This window comes from Choloepus didactylus, chromosome 16 (assembly GCF_015220235.1).
Source record: "Choloepus didactylus isolate mChoDid1 chromosome 16, mChoDid1.pri, whole genome shotgun sequence".
In the NCBI taxonomy this organism is placed as follows: Eukaryota; Metazoa; Chordata; class Mammalia; order Pilosa; family Megalonychidae; genus Choloepus; species Choloepus didactylus.
In genome coordinates, this window is record NC_051322.1 from 84725831 (window position 1) to 84746434 (window position 20604).

The 20604-nt window shown below is 40.2% G+C and overlaps 1 protein-coding gene across 1 annotated transcript; it reads left to right on the forward strand.

The window, feature by feature from the left end:
• Positions 1-305: 305 nt before the first annotated feature.
• On the forward strand, positions 306-3219 carry LOC119511406 (olfactory receptor 13A1-like). The gene is given in 3 exon segments (XM_037805794.1): positions 306-335; positions 2312-2816; positions 2819-3219. Coding segments are annotated over 3 exon segments (936 nt in total).
• Positions 3220-20604: the final 17385 nt, after the last annotated feature.

Genomic DNA, 20604 nt, shown 5'->3' on the forward strand with positions numbered 1-20604 from the left:
ACCTGATATCAAAATGCCATAACTGCCCTGGTATAATGTAGAGGATGGGATTCAAAAGCTTATAGAGATTGGAATGACAGAGTGGATTCATCATAGAAGATCTGCTCACACACCTCTGGAATGTCCAGAGGACACATCTTTTACCGGGAGTGTGAGGAATAAATTTGTGAGACTAGCTACATTATCCCTGAAAAGCTCTGTAGTCACCCTTCTCTGTAGGTCAGATATTACTGTGAGGACTGCTATCACTGAGCTGGAATCCTTAAACACAATGGGGATAATCAGATCCTGAGTTGGCAGAAGCCATGCGGCAGCAGTTAATTGCCATAAACAAGGTGGGTGTGTCTACCATAATTTCTTCTGCAATTAGAAACTTAGATTACTGATTTTAAATACTTCCACTCTCTTTTCTAATATAAATTGATTGTATTATAATTTAATTTATAAATTTCTTACCAATCACAGCTTTGTATGCTTCCCACAAAGTGTGATATGATGCAATACTTTAATCATTCAATTCAAAATATTTTCTAATTTTCTTGATATTTCTTCTTTGATATATTTTATTTAGAAATTTGTCTTAAATTTCCATATAGCAGGGATTTTTTTTTATCATAGTGCTATTGTTTTCTAATTTGTGGTAGTCAGCAATCATTAAGAAAAATTTTAATATTTCAAAATACACTGAAACTCATTTTATGGAAAAACATATATCTAGATTTGTTAATGTTCCATGTGCTCTAAAGAAGTAGAAATCATGGCCAACTTTTACATTGCTGCATTTCCTGGATTCTCTTAGCTAGGGTTCTGGCTGTGACTTCATATCACCAATGAGCAGGATTTCAGAAATTTCCAGGTAGTGATAAGATGAAGCATTTTCCTACTTCTGTGACAGTGGGGAAGAAGGACTCTGGCTTTTTTCTCTGGTTTATTCAATTTGGAACTTAAATTCAAAAGTAGAGATCACCCAATTGGTGCATTCAAAGACAACCATTAGTAGTTAAGGTGTGAGGACAGATATCCTTAGGAGGAAACCCTGCAAGAAGCAACCAAGATCCTCCCAGGAGGACCTTCCATGTCAAGCAGGAGGATTCAACTTAGCCAAGAGTCCAGATTACATTAGTCAGTTTAAAGGAGGGGAACACAAGTATTTGGGTTCCTTTCAGGATGGTGACCCTGGCATCAGTGGAGAATATATGTGGAGTGTGTTGAAGCAAGGAACTGGTCATTCTGGAGATTCCATAAAATCTAATGCAAATAAATTACTGAGAATGAGATATGGGAATATTTGTGAAAGATGATTAGAAAATTTTTCATGCAGGTCTTGGAGGCTTGTACAGTGAGAGGTAAGATGTCCAACATTATAAATTGTTGATTAGAAAATGTCTCTTCAGTGCCTACTATGGCCAGAAGCTAATGATATGACAATGAGCCAGAGAGGTGGAACCTGCTCCCAAGGAGACTGCACTGGAGATTGGATGGCTGAGGGCTAGGCATGTGAGATACCTGCACTGAGGGAAGGCACAAGAGGGACATTTTCATGGTCAGTGGTAGTGAATTTGAGTTTGAAGGGCCTGAAATTCATCAAGGCAGATAAGATGCAGACATGCTTGTTTTTCACAGGTCTGGAGTTTAGGAGAGGAATCACCTGGAGAGAGATATCTGCAAAATGTCTGAGTGTGGGCAGAATCATCCACTGGAGATGATGCTGGACCAAGGGATCACAGGGCAAGGAAAGATGCCCAAAGACCACCTGCAAGTAATCATATAGAAGTAGAAACCCACCCTCAAAATAGCTGAAAACCACAGCTACTGATGAAGGGGCCAGAGAGGCAGTGTTGCAGGAGGCTTAGCAATGACCCATTGAAGGGAGTTCTTGTGGCAGCAGGAAGTGGATGCAAGGTGTGCATGGTCATGTCAGCAGACGGAAGTGCAAGGAGGTCCCTGAGATAGGGAAGGATGGACAGCCTTGCCCTCACTGTAGAAGGATGAGGACACATGTCAACCAGACAAAAATCTAGATGGAGAATTTTTAAAGGGGAAAATGAAAGGATGTTCAATGAGAAATATGTGGTTTTCAGAAAACCCTTGCCCTGGGTGTTGCTTGATCAACTGAAAGAACCTTCAATTAAATGAGTTGACTCCACTTTCTGAGAGCAAGGTGGTTTCTAAAATAGTCACACAAGGAAACATGAGCCTCAAGCAAGTGTAATGTCACCTCTGCAGATTTTCCAGAGGGTGGGGCCAGTGCTGGTGACCACATGGAATTGAGACCAGGAGCAATGTCTGGACATATTGGGAAGTCCAACAGACAATTGTGACAAAGATCATCCTGCAGGGGTTCTCAGAGTACCCAGAACTGCAGCTGCCCCTGCTCAACTGCTTATTCTTCCTCTATGCAATGGCCCTCATGGGAAACACTCTGATCATCACCATCATCACCTGCAGCTCTGGCCTCCACAGCCCCATGTACTTTTTCCTGTTGAACCTGGCCACCATGGACATCATCTGCACTTCCTCTGCACTGCCCAAGATGCTGGCAGGCTTGTCCTGGGAGAGAAACACCATCTCTTTCCAGGGGTGCATGGCACAGCTCTTCTTTCTTGCCTGGTCTCAATCTTCTGAGCTGCTGCTGCTCACAGTCATGGTCTATGACTGTTATGTGGCCATCTGCCAGCCACTGAATTATGGGACCCTGATGAGCTTGCAGCTCTGCCTGGCACTGGCAATGGGAGTCTGGGCCATCTGTGCCTTGAATTTCTCAATCAACACTGGTTTGATGGCACAGTTGATCTTCCATGGCCCCAATGTCATCACTCCTATGAGATTCCCCCACTTCTTCTGCTCTTGTGCAGTCCCACCCATGTGAACAGCATCATGACCATCTTGTCTGATCCCTTCTATGGAGGCATCAACTTCCTGCTCACCCTTGTGTCCTATGGCTACATTGTTGCCAGCATCCTATTCCTTGGCTCAGCTGAGGGGAAGCAGAAGTCCTTCTCTAACTGCTCCTTCCACCTCATCATGTTCTCTGTCTACTATTCAGCTGTGTTTTCTGCCTACATCAGCCCAGCCTCCAGCTACAGCCCTGAGAGAAACAAACTGGCAGGAGTGCTGTACACAGTTTTGAGACCTACCCTAAACCCACTCATATACACACTGAGGAACAAGGAGTTCAAGGCAGCCTTGAGTAAACTCCTTACATTTTGTAGATTTTAATTGCCATTTTTCTATCCAGTGCTGCCTGGTACTCATTTTCTAAGACCATGCTTACAAAAGTAATTGTAGCTATCACTGTTTTAGCAAAATCATCCTCAGCTGTGGGTGCCAGCTGAGTTGGTGTAGTTTTGCTGGGTCTATTGTTTTGTTGAAACATCATGGATGTGTTGAACTGCCTCCAGCTTGATACCTCATGATAAGTGTCAGACCCCAGAAAAAAGAGTCTAACATATAGAAGGAATGCCTGATCCAGGGGCCCTGCTGCTTATCTCATAGATACCAGTTATGCCATAAACTAAGGGTTGAAGGCTGTTTTAGAAATCCCAGTCATAGTGGCACCTAGACCCCAAAAGCCAGATAACACAAGATCAGATAGGTCCATAAGATGAATGACAACCAACAAGCCAAAAGGCCTGCTTCCTCCACATAGATAACACCGCTACATTTCAAAGAAGAATAATGCTCAGAATCCTAGCAACCAAACATCCCAGAAATTTATAAGCATTCACCCAATCAAGGCACAGAACACACTCAGCAGGCACGCTTCCCCCCAAAAACCCAACGTGTGTTTTTTCTTTTAAAAATTCTGCTCTCATATAGAGAGCTGGAGCCATTTTCTTTTTTTTTTTCTTTTCTGCTGGCTCCCACCCGCTTTCTTCCTCTAATAAACCTTAAACTCTCTGTTTAACCATGACTGTGTTGTGTGGATTCCTGAATGACTCTGACCTAACAGCCCATAAGAAATTTGGGTTCATTTAGCCAGACTAAGATCCTGAGAGACACTCTTTTTGCATTCTGGGAAATGTACAAGTCTCTGGGTAACCTCTCAGGGAGTCCTGACACCTAAAACTGCCTCTCCTTTTTCCATCTTTCTTTGATGTCACTTCTGCTTCCTTACACCCCATGCTCTAAATGAAATGGTTGACCAGTTGTACTGGTATCAGGCCTCCTTGGCACAATACATTGCCCCCTTAATACACTTTCACCATTCATGCTCTTCCCCTCCCATGCACTTGTCCATGGGTCTATTTGCCAATATTCCCCTCCCATCAGTAAACATTTGAGATCATTTTACATTTAAGTCCAGCTCAAATGTCTGTGCCTCTGAAAGTCTTCCATAATATGAGCCACAATTAGCACCTTGATCTTCCCCAGACCTCTTGTGTTCTCTATCCCCTGGACACTAACTTCAGGCCCAGATCAGCATCACAATCAGTTTTAGGAGCCCCTTAATGTGGGGAATATCTCTGCCCTTTTCTGTCCAGGGTGGGGCTCCCTGCCCTAAAATCCTCATACACATAATCATGGTCAAATAGTGGTATAACCAATGGCATATCATTGCCTGACTCCTCCACCTGTTCATTTAAAATGACCCATATAAATCAGTGCATAAGATTTGGAGTCCAAAAACCTGTTGGATAGGTGATCCTCTGTATGTCATTGAACTCTCATTTGTAAAATGTGACAATAATACTGCCCATGAAAATTAAATGAGAAAGTGAAGGTAAAAGCAAATCTAAACTGTAAAGTGATACACAAATGTAAAGAAAAAATTGATGGGCATGGTTTCTCACAGCTCAAAATAGGAACACTGGAAAGGTGCCAGTTCACTAAACTAATTTATTCTCCAAGAACGAGGCTTCTGAGTTCTTCTCTGGGGCTCTGGTTGCTGACTGAGCCAGCCTCAGGACCTCGCCTCCCTGGAGTGGAGGCAACCTCAGAGCTCAGTGTGGTCTCGTGTAGTAACAGCAAGCTCATGAGCCTGCCTGTCTGACCTCGGTTTTGCCAGTTGCCCTTGCTCATCTGGATTAGATATCTAATCTCTTGGAGAGTCGTTTTCTCAGCTTCCAAGCTGGTAAAATCAGCCTTTAAAATCAGTGTACAATAGCCAGGCCAAACATGCTTTGTCTGGCACCATCTCTATGTGCTGTGACTAACTTTTGTTATCTGGAAGATGGGACTATAATTGGTTCTAAATGAATTGACTTTAATAATTATCTATGATGTTTATTTATATTTATTTATATTATTTATAAAACCCTTTTACATGCATGTTCCAGTTTGCTAATGCTGCTGTTCTGCAAAACAACAGACATGGATTGGCTTTTATAAAGGGGGTTTATTTGGTTACAAATTTACAGTCTTAAGGCCATAAAGTGTCCAAAGTAAGGCTCACCACAGGGTACCTTCACTGAAGGATGGCCATTGGCCCCCAGAAAACCTCTCTTAGCTTGGAAGGCACATCACTGGCGTCTGCTTGCTCCCAGGTTGCTTTTCAGAATGGTGCTCTCCAAAAAGTTGCTCTTGGGGCATTTCGTCCTCTCTTGGCTGCATCTCCTCTTCAAAATGTCACTCTCAGTTGCTCTCCAAAATGTTACTCACAGCTGCTCTGTGTCTAGGCCTGCGTGGCTCTTTTTAAAGTACCCCAGTGATCCAATAAAGACCCACCCTGAATGGGTGGTGCAACACCTCCATGGAAATAATCCAATGAAAGATCTCGCCCACAGTTGGTTGTGTCACATCTCCATGGAAACACTGAACCAAAAGGTTCCAACCTAACCAACACTAATATGTCTGTCCCCACAAGACTGCATCAAAGAACATGGAGTTTTGGGGGACATAATACATCCAAACCAGCACAATGCATATTACTTGGTTGACTTTTCTGTATATATGTTATATTTCACAATAGGGAAATAACTAAACTGTGGAACTGTAACCAATAACATTCTTTGAAATTTGCTCTCTAAAAAGTTTCAAAGTGTTATACTCCATAATAAAAAATGAAAAAAAATTACCCATATATCATGCATAAATTTTAGTTGCATCAGTAGACAAAACAAACCCAACACTGCAGCTGTCCCAGGTTCTTCATGAACCATTTTAATTATTTTAACCACATTTCATAAAAGGTGGGATTACAGCTCATTAGGTGTGATATTTTGATGCAATGATGGTTTGAGTTATGTGGGAAGGGCTTTGGGTTAGCTGTTATGTTTACTGTGGTGGGATGGGGGAGTGTCTGTAGTACAGCGTTTGGGGTTCCATTGTTGATTCTGTCAGTGAGGGTTTTGTGGTATGAATTCATTTCTAAAGTTGTAATAATGTCCAAAACTAGGTAGCTTAAAACAACAGAAATTTATTCTCTCATTTTTCTGGGAGCCAGAATTCCAAAACCAAGATATTGGCAGGGTCACAGTCCCCTAGGGACCTAGGAGAGAATTTCTCCTGGCCTCTTCCAGCTGTGGGTGGCTCCTGGTGATCCTTGGCTTGTGGCAGCATCACTCAAATCCCTACCTTCATTGGCATGTGGCCATATTCCCTTTGTCTCCCTCTGTGTCCATTTCTCCTCTCTTTACTATCATAAGGAAACCTGTTATTGACTTGAGGTGAGATCCCTAAGTTAATTACATCATTCAAGACCTATTATAAATAAGGACATATGCACAGATTCCTAGCAGACATATTTCTCTGGGAACATTGTTTGACATACTACTTGCCCCCCAAATTTATGTCTGTACTACATGCAGAATACATTCACCCCATTCTAATATATTTCCACATCCCAATCCATCATGGCATCAACTCTAAGTAGAAAATCTCTTCTGAATATTACAAACCAAAATTTCCAGACTCAACATTTAAATCATGTATATCATGGTTCAGATTCTGTTTATGGTCTCTCTAGGAGCAACATTCCCCTCCATCTGTGGAATTGTGTAACTATAAAACAAGTCAACATCTTCTAAAATACAATGGTGGGATGGGTATTGAACAGACATTCCCATTCCAAAAATGTTTAATTGAGAATATTAAGTGTCACTACTCTCAAGCAATTTCAAAGCCTAACAGAGAAAATTTTCTTAGTTTCTTGTGCTAGTTTGGATATATTATGTCCCCTCAAAAAAAGCCATGTTCTTTGATGCAATCTTGTGGGGGCAGCCATATTAGTGCTGATTAAGTTGGAAACTTTGGATTGGATTGTTTCCATGGAGATTGACCCACCCAACTGTAAGTGATAATTCTGATTAGATAATTTCCATGGGAGCATGGTTCCACCCACTGAGTGTGGGTGTTGATTAGTTTAGTAGAGCCCTATATAAGAGCTCAGACAGAAGAAACTTCCTGCTACAACTTACAGAGGCATTTAGAAGATAGCCATTGAAGGCAGAGTTTAGCTGATGCTTTGGAGGCACTAGCCCAGAGTTGGCCTTGAGAAGCTGACACAGAAACATTTTGGAGAATACCACTTTTCTTTTGGCTTTTATAAAGAGGGTTTATTTTGTTACAAATTTACAGTCTGAAGGTCATGAAAACATCCAAATGAAGGCAACAGCACAAGTATACCTTCACTGAAGGAAGGCCAATGGCAACTGGAACAACTCTGTTAGCTGGGAAGGCACATGGCTGGCATAAGCTGATCTCAGGTTGTGTTCCAGCTCCACTCTCTGCTCCTATCCATTCTTGAAAATGTCTCTCTAGGCTGCAGTAACTCCTCCTTGGTCCTACCCTCCTAAAACATTGGGTGCCACTCAGAATCTCACTCTCCAGGGCAATGTCTCTCCCCTCTCTGAACAGTGGGGTGGTGGCTGAGCTCTCTCTAATCCCTGGGGAATGTGTTCCACCCTCTATGAAGCCTAGTGTGGCAGCACTCTTACTGAGCATCTTGGCTGGAGGTCCACCCTCTTTCTCCAGGGCAAACTCACCCTTTCCACTTGCATGGGTCACTCTGCTGTCCCTGCCCAAGACCTCTTAACTCCAGAATTCAATCTCCATGGCTCTGTCTTTGAAGAAATTTTGCCTTCTATTTGTTCTTCCTCCATCCCCTCCAGTCCAGAGTGGCAGTAACTCCATCTATACATGTCTCACAAAAATCTTGTTGGCTTGGCATGAAGTTTACAGTGTGAAAACCTTCAGACAATAGGACTTTCCACAAATCCCTTCCAGATAATGCCATCTCCAATCCTGGCTTGTGCTGAAATGGCAGTCAGTTTCCATGTTTGTTTAAATCCTTACATGGGGCTGTTCTCTCCAGGGTCTCACTTTCTGGAAGCCCAGAATTTTCCAAAATATCACTTTCTGGTTTCTTTTTACCCACGTTCATTTCTCAGTTTATCTGTCCTGTCAGACTTTACTATAAGCTGCAAGGAGAAGCCAGCCTACATCCTCCACCTATTGTCTAGGGATCTCCTCAGCTAAGGATCTCAGCTTATCATTTTCAAATTCTACCTTCCATCTGACATCAGGACTCAACTTTGCCAAATTCTCTACCACTTTAAAAGAAGGATCACCTTTATTCCAGTTTGCAACAATGCGTTCATCATTTCTGCTTGGGGCCTCATCAGAATTATCTTTAGAGTCCATATTTGTGCCAACATTCTTTTCAAAACAGCTTAGGCATTTTCTAGCAAGTGCCTCACAATTCTTCCATAATTTTGCTCTTATCCATTTAAAAAGCCATTCCAACATGTTTGTTATTTGCAAACTCAGCAACAGCAGGACCCCACTTCTCTGGTACCAAAATCTATTCCAGTTTGCTAATGCTGCTGTTATGAAAAATACCAGAAATGGATTCGTTTTTATAAAGGGGGTTTATTTGGTTACAACATTACAACCTGAAGGCCATAAAAATTTACACACGGAGACATCAACACAATATGCCTTCACTGAAGGAAGGCCAATGGTATCTGGAATACCTCTGTCATTTGGAAAGGAATGTGGCTTGCATCTGCTGATTCAAGGTTGTGCTCCAGCTCCACTCTCAGGTCATGTTCAGTCTTCAGAATGTCTCTGTTGACAAGCTGGAGAATTCCATTTTGAAATGCAACCTGGAAGCAAGCAGATGCCAGCCACATGACTTCCCAGCTAGCAGAGGTTTTCTGGATGCCATTGGCCATCCTTCAGTGAAAGAAACTTATTTTTGATGCCTTACTTTGGACACTTTATGGCCTTAAGACTGTAACTGTGTAACCAAATAGACCCCTTTATAAAAGTCAATCCATTTCTGGTATTTTGCATAGTGGCAGCATTAGCAAACTGGAACACTCCTCTAGTTTGTTCCATCAGTGTTGCCAAAGTCTAAAGTAGCCTTTCCCACAGATGCAAGCTCACAAATTAAGATGCCTCAGGGACATGACATATTTTTAAAAATTCAGTTTTATTAAGATATATTTACATACCATACAATCATCCATGGTGTACAATCAACTGTTCACAGTACCATCATACAGTTGTGCATTCATCACCCCCAATCTATTTTTGAACACATTCTTTACACCAGAATGAATCAGAATAAGAATAAAAAGTAAAAATAAAAAAGAACACCCAAATCATCTCTCCATCACACCCTGTTTTTCATTTAGGTTTTGTCCCCATTTTTCTATTCATCTACCCATACACTGGATAAAGGGAGTGCGATCCACAACATTTTCACAATCACACCATCACCCTTTGCAATCTACATTGTTACACAATTGTATTCATGAGTCAAGGATACTGGGTTGGAGTTTGGTAGTTTCAGGTACTTACTTTTAGCTATTCCAATACATTAAAATCTAAGAAGTATTATCTATATAGTGCATAAGAATGGCCACCAGAGTGACCTCTCAACTTCATTTGAAATCTCTCAGACACTGAAGCTTTATTTTGTCTCATTTTGCAACCCCTTTTGGTCAAAAAGATGTTCTCAATCCCATGATGCCATGTCCCAATTCATCCCTGGGAGTCATATACTGCATTGCCAGGGAGATTTACATCCCTGGGAGTCAGATCCCACATAGAGGGAAGGGCAGTGAGATCACCTGCCAAGGTGACTTAGAGAGAGAGGGCCACTTTTGAGCAACAAATAGTCACTGAGGGTAAGACTCTTAGGCAATTATAAGCAGGTTTAGCCTCTCCTTAGCAGCAACAAGCTTCATAGGGGCAAGCCCCAAAGAGAGAGGGCTCAGCATGTCAAGACATCAGTCCCCAGTGTTTGTGAGAATATTAGTAACAATCCAGGTAAGGAAGTCCAACACCTCCACATCTTCCCCAGGATTTTATTGAGCAGGAATAAGAGGTGACACTGTGGACAGTGGAGGAGCACAGCCCATTGCAGGCCTCTGTGAGCCTCAGCAATTATCCAAGTCCATTAATATATTTTATGTGCTGCTCACTTTTCCTGTAATGACTGCACTCTAACAGCCTAGAACTATACATTGCAAAATATTTATCACCTCTTTTCAGGACATGCCACTGTTCAGTTCTCAGCTACTGTTTTAGTTTAATGAAATACTAATTAACTTTGGAACTGAATTAGATAGATAGAAATGACCCACTGCTTCCTTCTAAAACCAAACTATGTTTAAACCTGGGAGAAGGAAAAGAAGCAAAAGCACCTTCTAGGTGTCTACACTGAGATGGGAAATATCCCCATGAAGGCCTGAGTCAGGGGGCTTCAGGCAGAGCTCTTGTGAGCTGGAGGGCTATGGCTAAAGGTTATAATTCATAAATTGCTCCCCATGTCAGTTCTAGCTTTTGGGAGAAAGTGTGGTTACTGTATTCAGTGCTTTGTCATCTTGTCTGGCATAGTTATAATTTCCTCTTTTAAGTGACCACGCCAGTTAACCCTGCCCTGGGCATAACCACAACAACAAGCCATGTACCTCAAAATGATCCATATAAGAACTGCCCTCAACTTCCACAAATAGTCTCACTGCTTCTTTCTACCACACTGTTTAAACATGCAAATTTCCTCATCAGCAGAAAAACCCCACTCATCCCCTCTCAACCACAATAATGGAGAGACCCCAGGACCCATTATTTTTCCCCTCCATTGACACTTGAGAGAGCATTTATTGGGTAAGGCCTAGGCCCCTCTTTTGCCTTCCTTCTCCCCTCTACCATTCAATAATCTGTGTGCAAGTTTGGATGTATTAAGTCCCCCAAAACTCCATGTTCATTGATGCAATCTTGTGTGGGCAGATGTGATTGGTGTTGATTAGGTTGGAACCCTTTGAGTGTTTCCATGGAGATGTGACACAATCAACTATGTGCAAGATTTTTGATAGGATAATTTCCATGCAGGTGTGGGCCTGCCCATTAAGTGTGGGTCTTGATTAGTTTACTAGAGCAGTATATAAGCTCAGACAGAAGGAGTGAGCTTCCTACAGCCAAGAGGGACACTATGAAGAATGCAAAGGAGCTGAGAGGAGCTGAAGCTTAAAGAGACATTTTGGAGATGGCCTTTGAAAGCAGTCTTTTGCTTCTGAAAAGCTAAGAGAGTACAAATGCCCCAAGAGCAATTAGGAGTGACATTTTTGAGGAGCTGCAGCCTAGAGAGGAACATCCTGGGAGAAAGCCATTTTGAAACCAGAACTCCAGAGCAGATGCCAACCACACAACTTCCCAGCTAAGAGAGGTTTGTCAGATGTCAATGGCCATCCTTCAGTGAAGGTACCCTTTGTTGATGCCTTACCTTGGACACTTTATGGCCTTCAGACTGTAATTTTGTAATCAAATAAACCCCCTTTATAAAAGCCAATCCATTTCTGGTGTTTTGCAGAAGGGCAGCATTAGCAAACCAGAACACCCTGTGATCTAATTAATGTGGACTTATGTTTTCACAATTACAATTGAAAAATCATGGTTCTAGATAAAAGAGTAAAATGAGGTGCTTACTTCAATTGGAATTTAAAGACCTCAAAATGGGATCAAGCTTCTAAAAAATGCATCCATAAAAGACACCATCTCTAAATTGCCTTAAGCTAATCAAGAACTAAAATCCCAATGCATATCCCAAGTTCTGAGTCCACACCTTCTGCTCAACCACTTATACATCCTACTTTATCAACTTACACTTTTGAGCCCACCAACTCTCCTTTGTCTTCACTCTCAATTTCTTTGGCTCTGCACCCCATCTTCAAATCCCTTTCAATATAAAACCTGCAGAAAACCCCAATGCTGATGGCACTCAGAGGCCTGACCAAGTCATGCTCACTCCTTGGTCTAAGGCTGAACTTGCAACATAGCTACACAATTCTCTAAGTCAGAGGAAGACCCTCAAAAATGGACTGAAGAATTTTGTAACCTAATTCAGGCCTATAAAACTGCCCACCCAATCTTTATTAAAGCATTCATATGTTAGTTGGGACAGAGATGCCCAAAATTGGATTAGCAAAAACATTTCCTGAATACTCTGGAGTATCCTTGGATGAACCCAGAGGCAGAATTTCTTTTACTGCTCTGTTTGCTAATGAAATAAAGGCCAACTTGACAACCTTAGTAAAAATGCATACTTGACGGGGAAAGGGTCTCCATTATTGAGTTGAAAAAGTTAACTAAACAGTTAGCTCACATTCCAGAAAATGATTAGGCCACTAAATAATCTAAACTACTTGCTTCACAGTTACAACAATTACAGACTGCTCCTAAATCATCCTATAACATGGGATCTGTCATTATTGGAATTAAATAGGGCACTGGAAAAGGACTTCTTTAAACTTAAAAGCAAATGTCACGACAATCCTGCCAATCCACATCCTCCACCATTGTGCCCATTGACTGCCCTCCAAGGTTACTGTTGGTTTGTTTCCAGCCCTCACAATTAAACAGCAATGGGAAATAAAGCTTAAATTATTAGAGGAACTTGCACTTTTTAACTGATAACACTCATGTCAGTGCTATTAATCTTTGCCTATAAGCAGTTCTTAACTCTGGGTAAATACACTGTAGTCATTGTGCAGATTTCTAAACAAGTTCAAACCACTTCCAAATCAGTCCCAATCACAATTATCCTAGGATCACTCACAGAAATGCATCCTTTCCTACTTTGTGATGCTGTGCCTTTAACCTATTAGGACAAGATCTCAACGTAAATGTAAATGTGATCGCTTGTAAAATGAAAAGGAGGAAATAATTTTATTTCTACATGACCTATTATCATGTTTAGACCAAGAGGGACTTCTGTGTCACCTGCACACATTAAGCTTAGATACTAATTTCACCCTAGAACAATCAATAGATAATGCCTGTATTCCATCTCTAAAGAGTTTGTTTCCAATCTCCTATGGTATAGGAAAAATTAACAGATTACAACTAATTTTAGCCTGAATAGGTCTCTCCAAATCCTACTCAAATATTCCAAATATCCCCTCAAACCAGAAGCCAATAGATGTTTAACTCTCATGATTCAAGACTTCATACAGAAGAGCTTAAGAATTCTAAGCACTAGCCCCTGCAACACTCCCATTCTCCCTGTAAGAAAACCCAATGGGAAAGGAAGGAGATTTGTCCAAGACCCAAGAACAATAAATGAAATTGTCATTCCTTGCTTCCCCATAATCTCAAATCCTCCTCTACTTTTATCCCAGATTCCCTGGGCCTACCCATTTCATTTTAGTTGTCCTCTGCAGTGCATTCTTTAGCAAAAGCATCCACCCTGATGGCCAATATCTATAACTCACATATAATGAGTTACAATATACTTGGACTGTTATGCCTCAAGGGTTCACAGAATCACCCAGACACTTTTGCCAAATCTTTAAAAATGACTTACAAGACATGACTTTTCCCTCAGGCTACACTCTTTCATGGTATATTGATTATCTTCTTGTATATGTCCCTAACAAATAAATGTGTCAGGTTGACTCCCTACATTTACTACAAGAACTAATCTTAAGAGGTCATAAAGACTTAGGGGCAAACCTCAATGTGCAGCAAGATATAAAATATCTAACATATATCCTCTCCAAATAGAGGATTCTATTACATCCCTATAGTATCTCTACTATAAGAGAATTTCTTAAATCACAGACAAAAAAGCAACTGAGAGAATTATTAGGTCTTTATGGGTATTTTCAGAACTGGATAACAAACTTCTCCCTTCTAGTCCAATCTCTCTATGAGCTCCTAAAGCATCCCTGTTATGGTTTGCTAATGCTGCCCTTATGCAAAATACCAGAAATGGATTGGCTTTTATAAAGGGGATTAATTAAGTTACAAATTTACAGTTCCAAGTGTGCAATCTTAGGCATCAACAGGAGGATACCTTCACTGAAAAATGGCTGATGGTGTCCAGAATATCTCTGTCAGCTCAGAAGGCATGTGGGTGCCATCTGCTGGTCCTTTGTTCTGGGTTGTGTTTCAAATGGCTTTCTCCAAAATGTCTCACTCAGCTGCTCTCTCAGCTTCTTCAGCTACTGTGAATCTAAGCATTGGGGTCCTCTCTTAGCTCCTCCAGATCAAACTCCGGGCTTGCCTCTCCAAATGTCTCCAAGCATCTCCAAGCATCAGCTCCCAAGTGTCTCTCATAAAGTCTCTTTCAGCTGCTCTCTGTGTTCCTTCTGTCTTTGAGCTCTCTTATGGAATTCCAGTGATTTAATTAAAAGCCACCCTGAATAGGTGAGGTAACACCTCCATGGGAATAATCTAATCAAAGTCATCATCTTCCTCTGGGTGAGTTACATCTCCATGGAAACACTCAGTTGTTTCCATCCTAAGATTGGGTTGAAAGATCGTGGCTTTTCTGGGGGGAAATAATATATCCAAACTGACACATTCCACCCCCTGGACCCCAAAAAGACATATACAAAATGTATTCATCCCATTATAATATCAAAAAAATTAAATAATTTCAGTAACAATGGGTAAATACAAGATCTTATCAAAATCAGTTACAGGCAAGGTCTGTCCTAAAACAAAATTCCCCTCTGGCTGTGGACCTAAGAAACTTAGAACAAGTTCTTTGCTGCCAATTTACAAAGTAAGGACAGTAATAGGATAAAATTCCCATTGCCATAGGGAGAAACTGAAAGGAAAACAGTGTTCACTGGATCAAAACAATTCTTAAAATCTGCAGGGCAAACTTCATTAGATTTCAAAGGCTGAGAGTCAGTTATACAATGATGTTTATCCTTGGGGCTTCAGAGGGCAGGAATCCAACCTTTCCAAGGGTGTTTGTCCTTTTCTCTCCAAATGCTAGGGTGAATGCTCCAACTTATCCACACATTGGGAAGACCACCTCCCTGGCCCCACCGTCCTCAAGCCTTGTGGCAGCACCTGTATTCTTCCATCTCCAGGGCACACACTAAACACCTTCAGAATAATTGGGTGGTGGCCAGGCTCTCCCCAGTCTCTGGGGAATGTGCTCCACCATTCTCTGACACCTGAGGCAGCAGCACTCTTCCTGATCATTTAGGCAGAAGGTCCACCCTCTGCCTCCAGGGCAAACACACCCTTTCCACATGCATGGGTTGCTCTGCTGTCCTTGCCCATTTTCTTGACTCTAGATTTCAACTTTCATTGTTCTGTCTTTGAAGAAATTTTTTTTTTCAATTTATCCCTTCACCATCTCCTCAAGTCCAAACTGTCAGTGGTTCCATTTATACAGATACCACAAAAAATATTGTTGGCTTGGCATGAAGCATATGGGGGCAAAAACCAACAGACAGTAGGACTTTCCATAAATTCCTTCTGGATAATTCCTTTTCCAATCCTGGCTTTTACTGAAAAGGCAGTGAGGTTCTATATTTGGTTTAATCCTCACATGAAGCCTCAGGGGTCTCACTTTCTGGAAGCCCAGAATCTTCCAAACCATCAATTTCTGGTTTCTTTGTACCCAAGGATTCAGTTCTCAGCTTATCTCTTTCCTCTCACATTTTACTATAAGCTGCAAGGAGAAGCCAGGTTGCATTTTCCACATTTAGTTACAAAATCTCTTCAGCTAAGTATTGTAGTTCATCACTTTCAAATTCTGCTTCCATCCAAAACCAGGACTCAATTTTGCCAAATTCTCTGCCACTTTAAAATAAGGATAGCCTTTCTTTAAGTTTGCAATGAAACATTCATCATTTCTGTTTAAGGTCTTGTCAGAAGTATCTTTAGAGTCCATATTTCTACCAGTAGTCTCTTCAAAGCAGTCTAAGCATTTTTCATCAAGTGCCTCACAATAGTTCCAAAATCTTTCCCTTAACTTATCCATTTAGAAAGCTGTTCCAACATGTTTGGAGTTTGCAAACTCAGCAACAACGCACTTCTCTGGTAGTAAAATCTGTTCTGGTTTGCTAATGCTGCCATTATGCAAATTACCAGAAATGGATTGACTTTTATAAAGGAGATTTATTATGTTACAAATTTACATTCCCAAGACCATAAAGGTGTTCAAACAAAGCCATCAACAAGAACATACCTTCACTGAAGAATGGCTGATGGTGTCCAGAACACCTGTCAACTGAGAAGGCATGTGGCTGGCATCTGCTAGTCCTTTGTTCCCAGGTTGTTTTCCAAAAGGACATTCTCCAGAAAGTCTCTGGGCTTGTCTCTGTTAGCTTCTCTAGAGTAAACTCTGGGCTAGCATCTCCAAATGTCTGCAAGCATCTCTAAAAATAAGCTTCCAAACATCTCTCCAAAAGTCTCTCTCAGCTACTATTGGGGCATTTTGTCCTCCCTTATAGGACTCCAGTGATTTAATTAAGACCCACCCTGAATTGGTGTGACCCATATCTCCCTGGAGATAATATAATAAAAGGTCTCACCCACAGCTGATTGAGTCAAATCTCCATGGAAACACTCACTTAAAAGACTAAATGTCTGCCCTCACAAGATTGCATTAAAGAATATGGCTTTTTGGGGGATGTAATATATCCCAACCAGCATACCTATAACTGATTTTTATAAGACTTGGTACTTATCTGTATTGTGAAGGAATGAAAGTATTTTTGCATTTGGAAAGAACATGTCTATCTGGGATCTAAGGGGTGGAGTGTACCACTTTGTTTATATTGTGTCCCCCACAAAGGACATGTTCTTTTAATCCAATTTTGTAGAATATTTGGATTAGGTTGTCCCCAGGGAGATGTGACTCACTAAACTGTGGATGAAGTCTTTAATTTGAACATTCCTTGGAGGTGTGACCCTGCCCATTCCAGGAATGGAATCCTTTACGAGAGCTCATGGACAGAAGGAGCTCAGGATAGCTGAGAGAGACATTTGGAGAGATGCTTAGGACCTGACAGAGATACTCAGAGATGCTTGAAGTTGCAGAGAGAAGGCATTTGGAGATTTTAAGCTAAAGATGCACAGGAACTGAAAGAGGAGTTGAAACACAACCCAGGATCAGCAGATGCCAGCCATTTGCCTTCCCAGCTGACAGAGTTGTTCCAGGTGCCTTTGGCCTTTCTTAAGTGAACGTATCCTCTTCTTGATGCCTTAGTTTGAACACTTCCATGACCCTAAAACTGTAAATTTGTGGCCAAATAAACCCCCTTTATAAAAGCAAATCCATTTCTGGTATTTTGCATAACAGCAACATTATCAACCAGAACACATGTTATAGGCTCAAAATTTCTGAGAACTGTATATTTTTCACATGGAGTCATTGAAAATGGATTTTTTTTCCTGATTTCCTCCTCAAACTGCCCCTTTCTAGTGTGTAGAAACACTGCTGATTTTTGCCTATTTATCTTGTATCCTGCCACTTTGCCATACTCATTTAATAACTCCAGGAACTTTGCTGTAGATTTTTCAGGGTTTTCTGATATGAGATCATGTCATCTGCAAAAAATAAAAGTTTATTTCTTCCTCTCCAAGTTGGATGCCTTTTCTTTCTTTTTCTTGCCTAATTGCTCTACCCAGAACTTCCAGCAAACATTTGAATTAAAATGGTGACAGTGGGCTTCCGAGTCTTGTTCCTGATCTTATAGGGAAAGCTTTCAGTCTTTCCCCATGAATAGGATGTTAGCTGTGGGATTTCATATATTCCCTTTATCATGTTGAGGAAGTTTCCTTCTATTCCTACACTTTGAAGTGTTTTCATCAAGAAAGGATGTTGAATTTTCTCAAATGCCTTTTTCTGCTACAATTGAGATTCTCATGTGATTTCCCCCCTTTGATGTGGTGTATTACATTAATTGATTTTCTTTTGTTGAACCATCCTTGCATACCTGGAAAAAACCCTACTTGGTCATGGTGTATAATTCTTTTAATATGCTGCTGGATTCAATTTACAAGTATTTTGTTGAGTATTTTTACATCTATGTTCATTAAAGAGATTGGTCTGTAATTTTTTCTTGTAGTGTCTTTGTCTTCGGAATTAGGGGGATGATGGCTTCATAGGATGGGTTAGGTAGCTTTCCAGCTTTTCAGTGTTTTTGAAGAGTTTGAGCAGGATTGCTGCTCTTTCTTGAATGCTTGATAGAATTCACATGTAAAGCCATCGAGTCCTGTTCATTTCTTCCTTGGGAATTTTGTGATAAATTATTCAATCTCTTTACTTGTGATTGTTTTTTTTTTTTTTTGAGGTATTTTAATTCTTCCAATGTTAATATTTATTGTTCATGCTTTTCTAGGAAGTTGTCCATTTCATCTAAGTTGTCTAGTTTGTTAACATATAGTTGCTCATAATATCCTCATAATCCCCTTTATATCTGTGGGGTCATTCATTATGACTCCCTGCCATATTTTCTTATTTTATTTGCATACTCTCTCTTTTTTGTCATCTTAGCTATGGGACTGTGAATTTTATTGATTTTCTCAAAGAAACAACTTCCAGTTTTGTTGATTCTTTATTTTTTTATGTTCTCAATTTCATTTATTTCTGATCTAATCTTTGCTATTTCTTTCCTTCTGTGTGTTTTGGGGTTAGTGTCCTGTTCTTTCTCTAGTTCCTCCAGGTGAGTAGATAATTCCTCAATTTTAGCTCTTTTTTTTTTTTATTTAGGCATTTAGGGCAATAAATTTTGCTGTCATCACTGCTTTTGTTGCATCCATAAGGTTTAATATATTGTGTTCTTGTTTTCATTGGCCTCAATATGTTTACTGATTTCTCTTCTAATTTATTCTTTGACCCACTGGTTAAGAGTAATTTTAGCCTCAATATATTTGTGAATTTCCAGCTTTCCACCTGTTATTGATTTCCAACTTCATTCCATTATGATCCAAGAAAGTGTTTTGTATAATTTTGATTTTTTTAAATTTATTGACAGCTGCTTTCTGACACAACATGTGTTCTATCACAGAGAATGATCTATGAGCACTTGAGAAAAATGTTTATCCTGCTATTGTGTGGTACAATGTTCTGTAAATGTTTGTAAAGCCTAGTTCATTTATCATATGATTTAAAATCTCTATTTCCTTAATGATCCTCTTTCTAGATGTTCTATTCATTGATGACAGTGGTATATTTATGTCTTCATCTGTTATTGTAGGGGTGTCTACTTCTCATTTCAGTGTTGTCAGTGTTTGCTTCATGTCTTTTGGGGCACTCTGGCTCAGTTCATAAACATTTATGATTGTTTTGCCTTCTGATGAATTGTTCCTTTTATTAATACACAGTGTTCTTCTTTGTACCTTTTAATTGTTTTACATTTGAAATCTAGTTTGTCTGATATAAACATAGGTACCCACTCTCTTTTCTGATTGTTGTTTGCATCAAATATCTTTTGTAACCTTTCACTTTCAACCTATTTCTTTTCTTTGGTCTAAAGTGAGTCTGTTGTAGACAGCATACAGATGGATCCTAGTTGTTTGTTTGTTTGTTTTAATCCTTTCTGTCAATGTATTTCTTTTTATTGGGGAGTTTAATCCATTCACATTTAATGTTATTATTGTAAAGGCGGTACTTTCTTCAACAATTTTATCCATTGGATTTTATATGTTATATCCTATTTTTCCTTCTCTTTTTACCCTATTAGTTACCCTTACTGATAATTTTCATTTCCATTCTCTTTTCCAACCTTCTCTTTCCTGTCTGTTCCTATAAACCTTTAGTGTTCCCTTTATTATTTCTGGTAGAACAGGTATCTTGTTCATGAATTATCTCAGTGTATGTTTATCTTTAAGTATTTTAAACTCTTCCTCATTTTTGAAGGCCAGATATAGAATTCTTGGTTGGCAGTTTTTCTCTTTCAATATCATAAACATATCATACCACTGCTTCCTCACTTCCATGGTTTCTGTTGAGAGATCTGCACTTTGTCTTATTGAGCTACCCTTGCATGTGACAGATCACTTTTCTCTTGCTGCTTCCAGAATTCTCTCTTTGTCTTTGACTTTTGACAATCTGATTATTAATTGTCTTTTAGTAGGTCAATTTATCTATTCTGTTTGTGGTATGCTGCGCTTCCTGGACCTGTAATTTTATGTCTTTCATAAGAGTTGGGAGATATTCAGTGATTATTTCCTCCTTTATTCTTTCTGCCCCTTTTCCCTTCTCTTCTCCTTCAGCAACACCCATGACACATATATTCGTGAGCTTCATTTTGTCATTTAATTCCCAGAGACTCTGCTCATAATTTTCTATTCTTTCCCTATCTGTTCTTTTGTGTGTAGAATTTCAGATGTTCTTTCCTCTAGTTCACTATTCCTTTATTCTGTGTCTTCACAATCTACCGCTGTATGTTTCCATTGAGT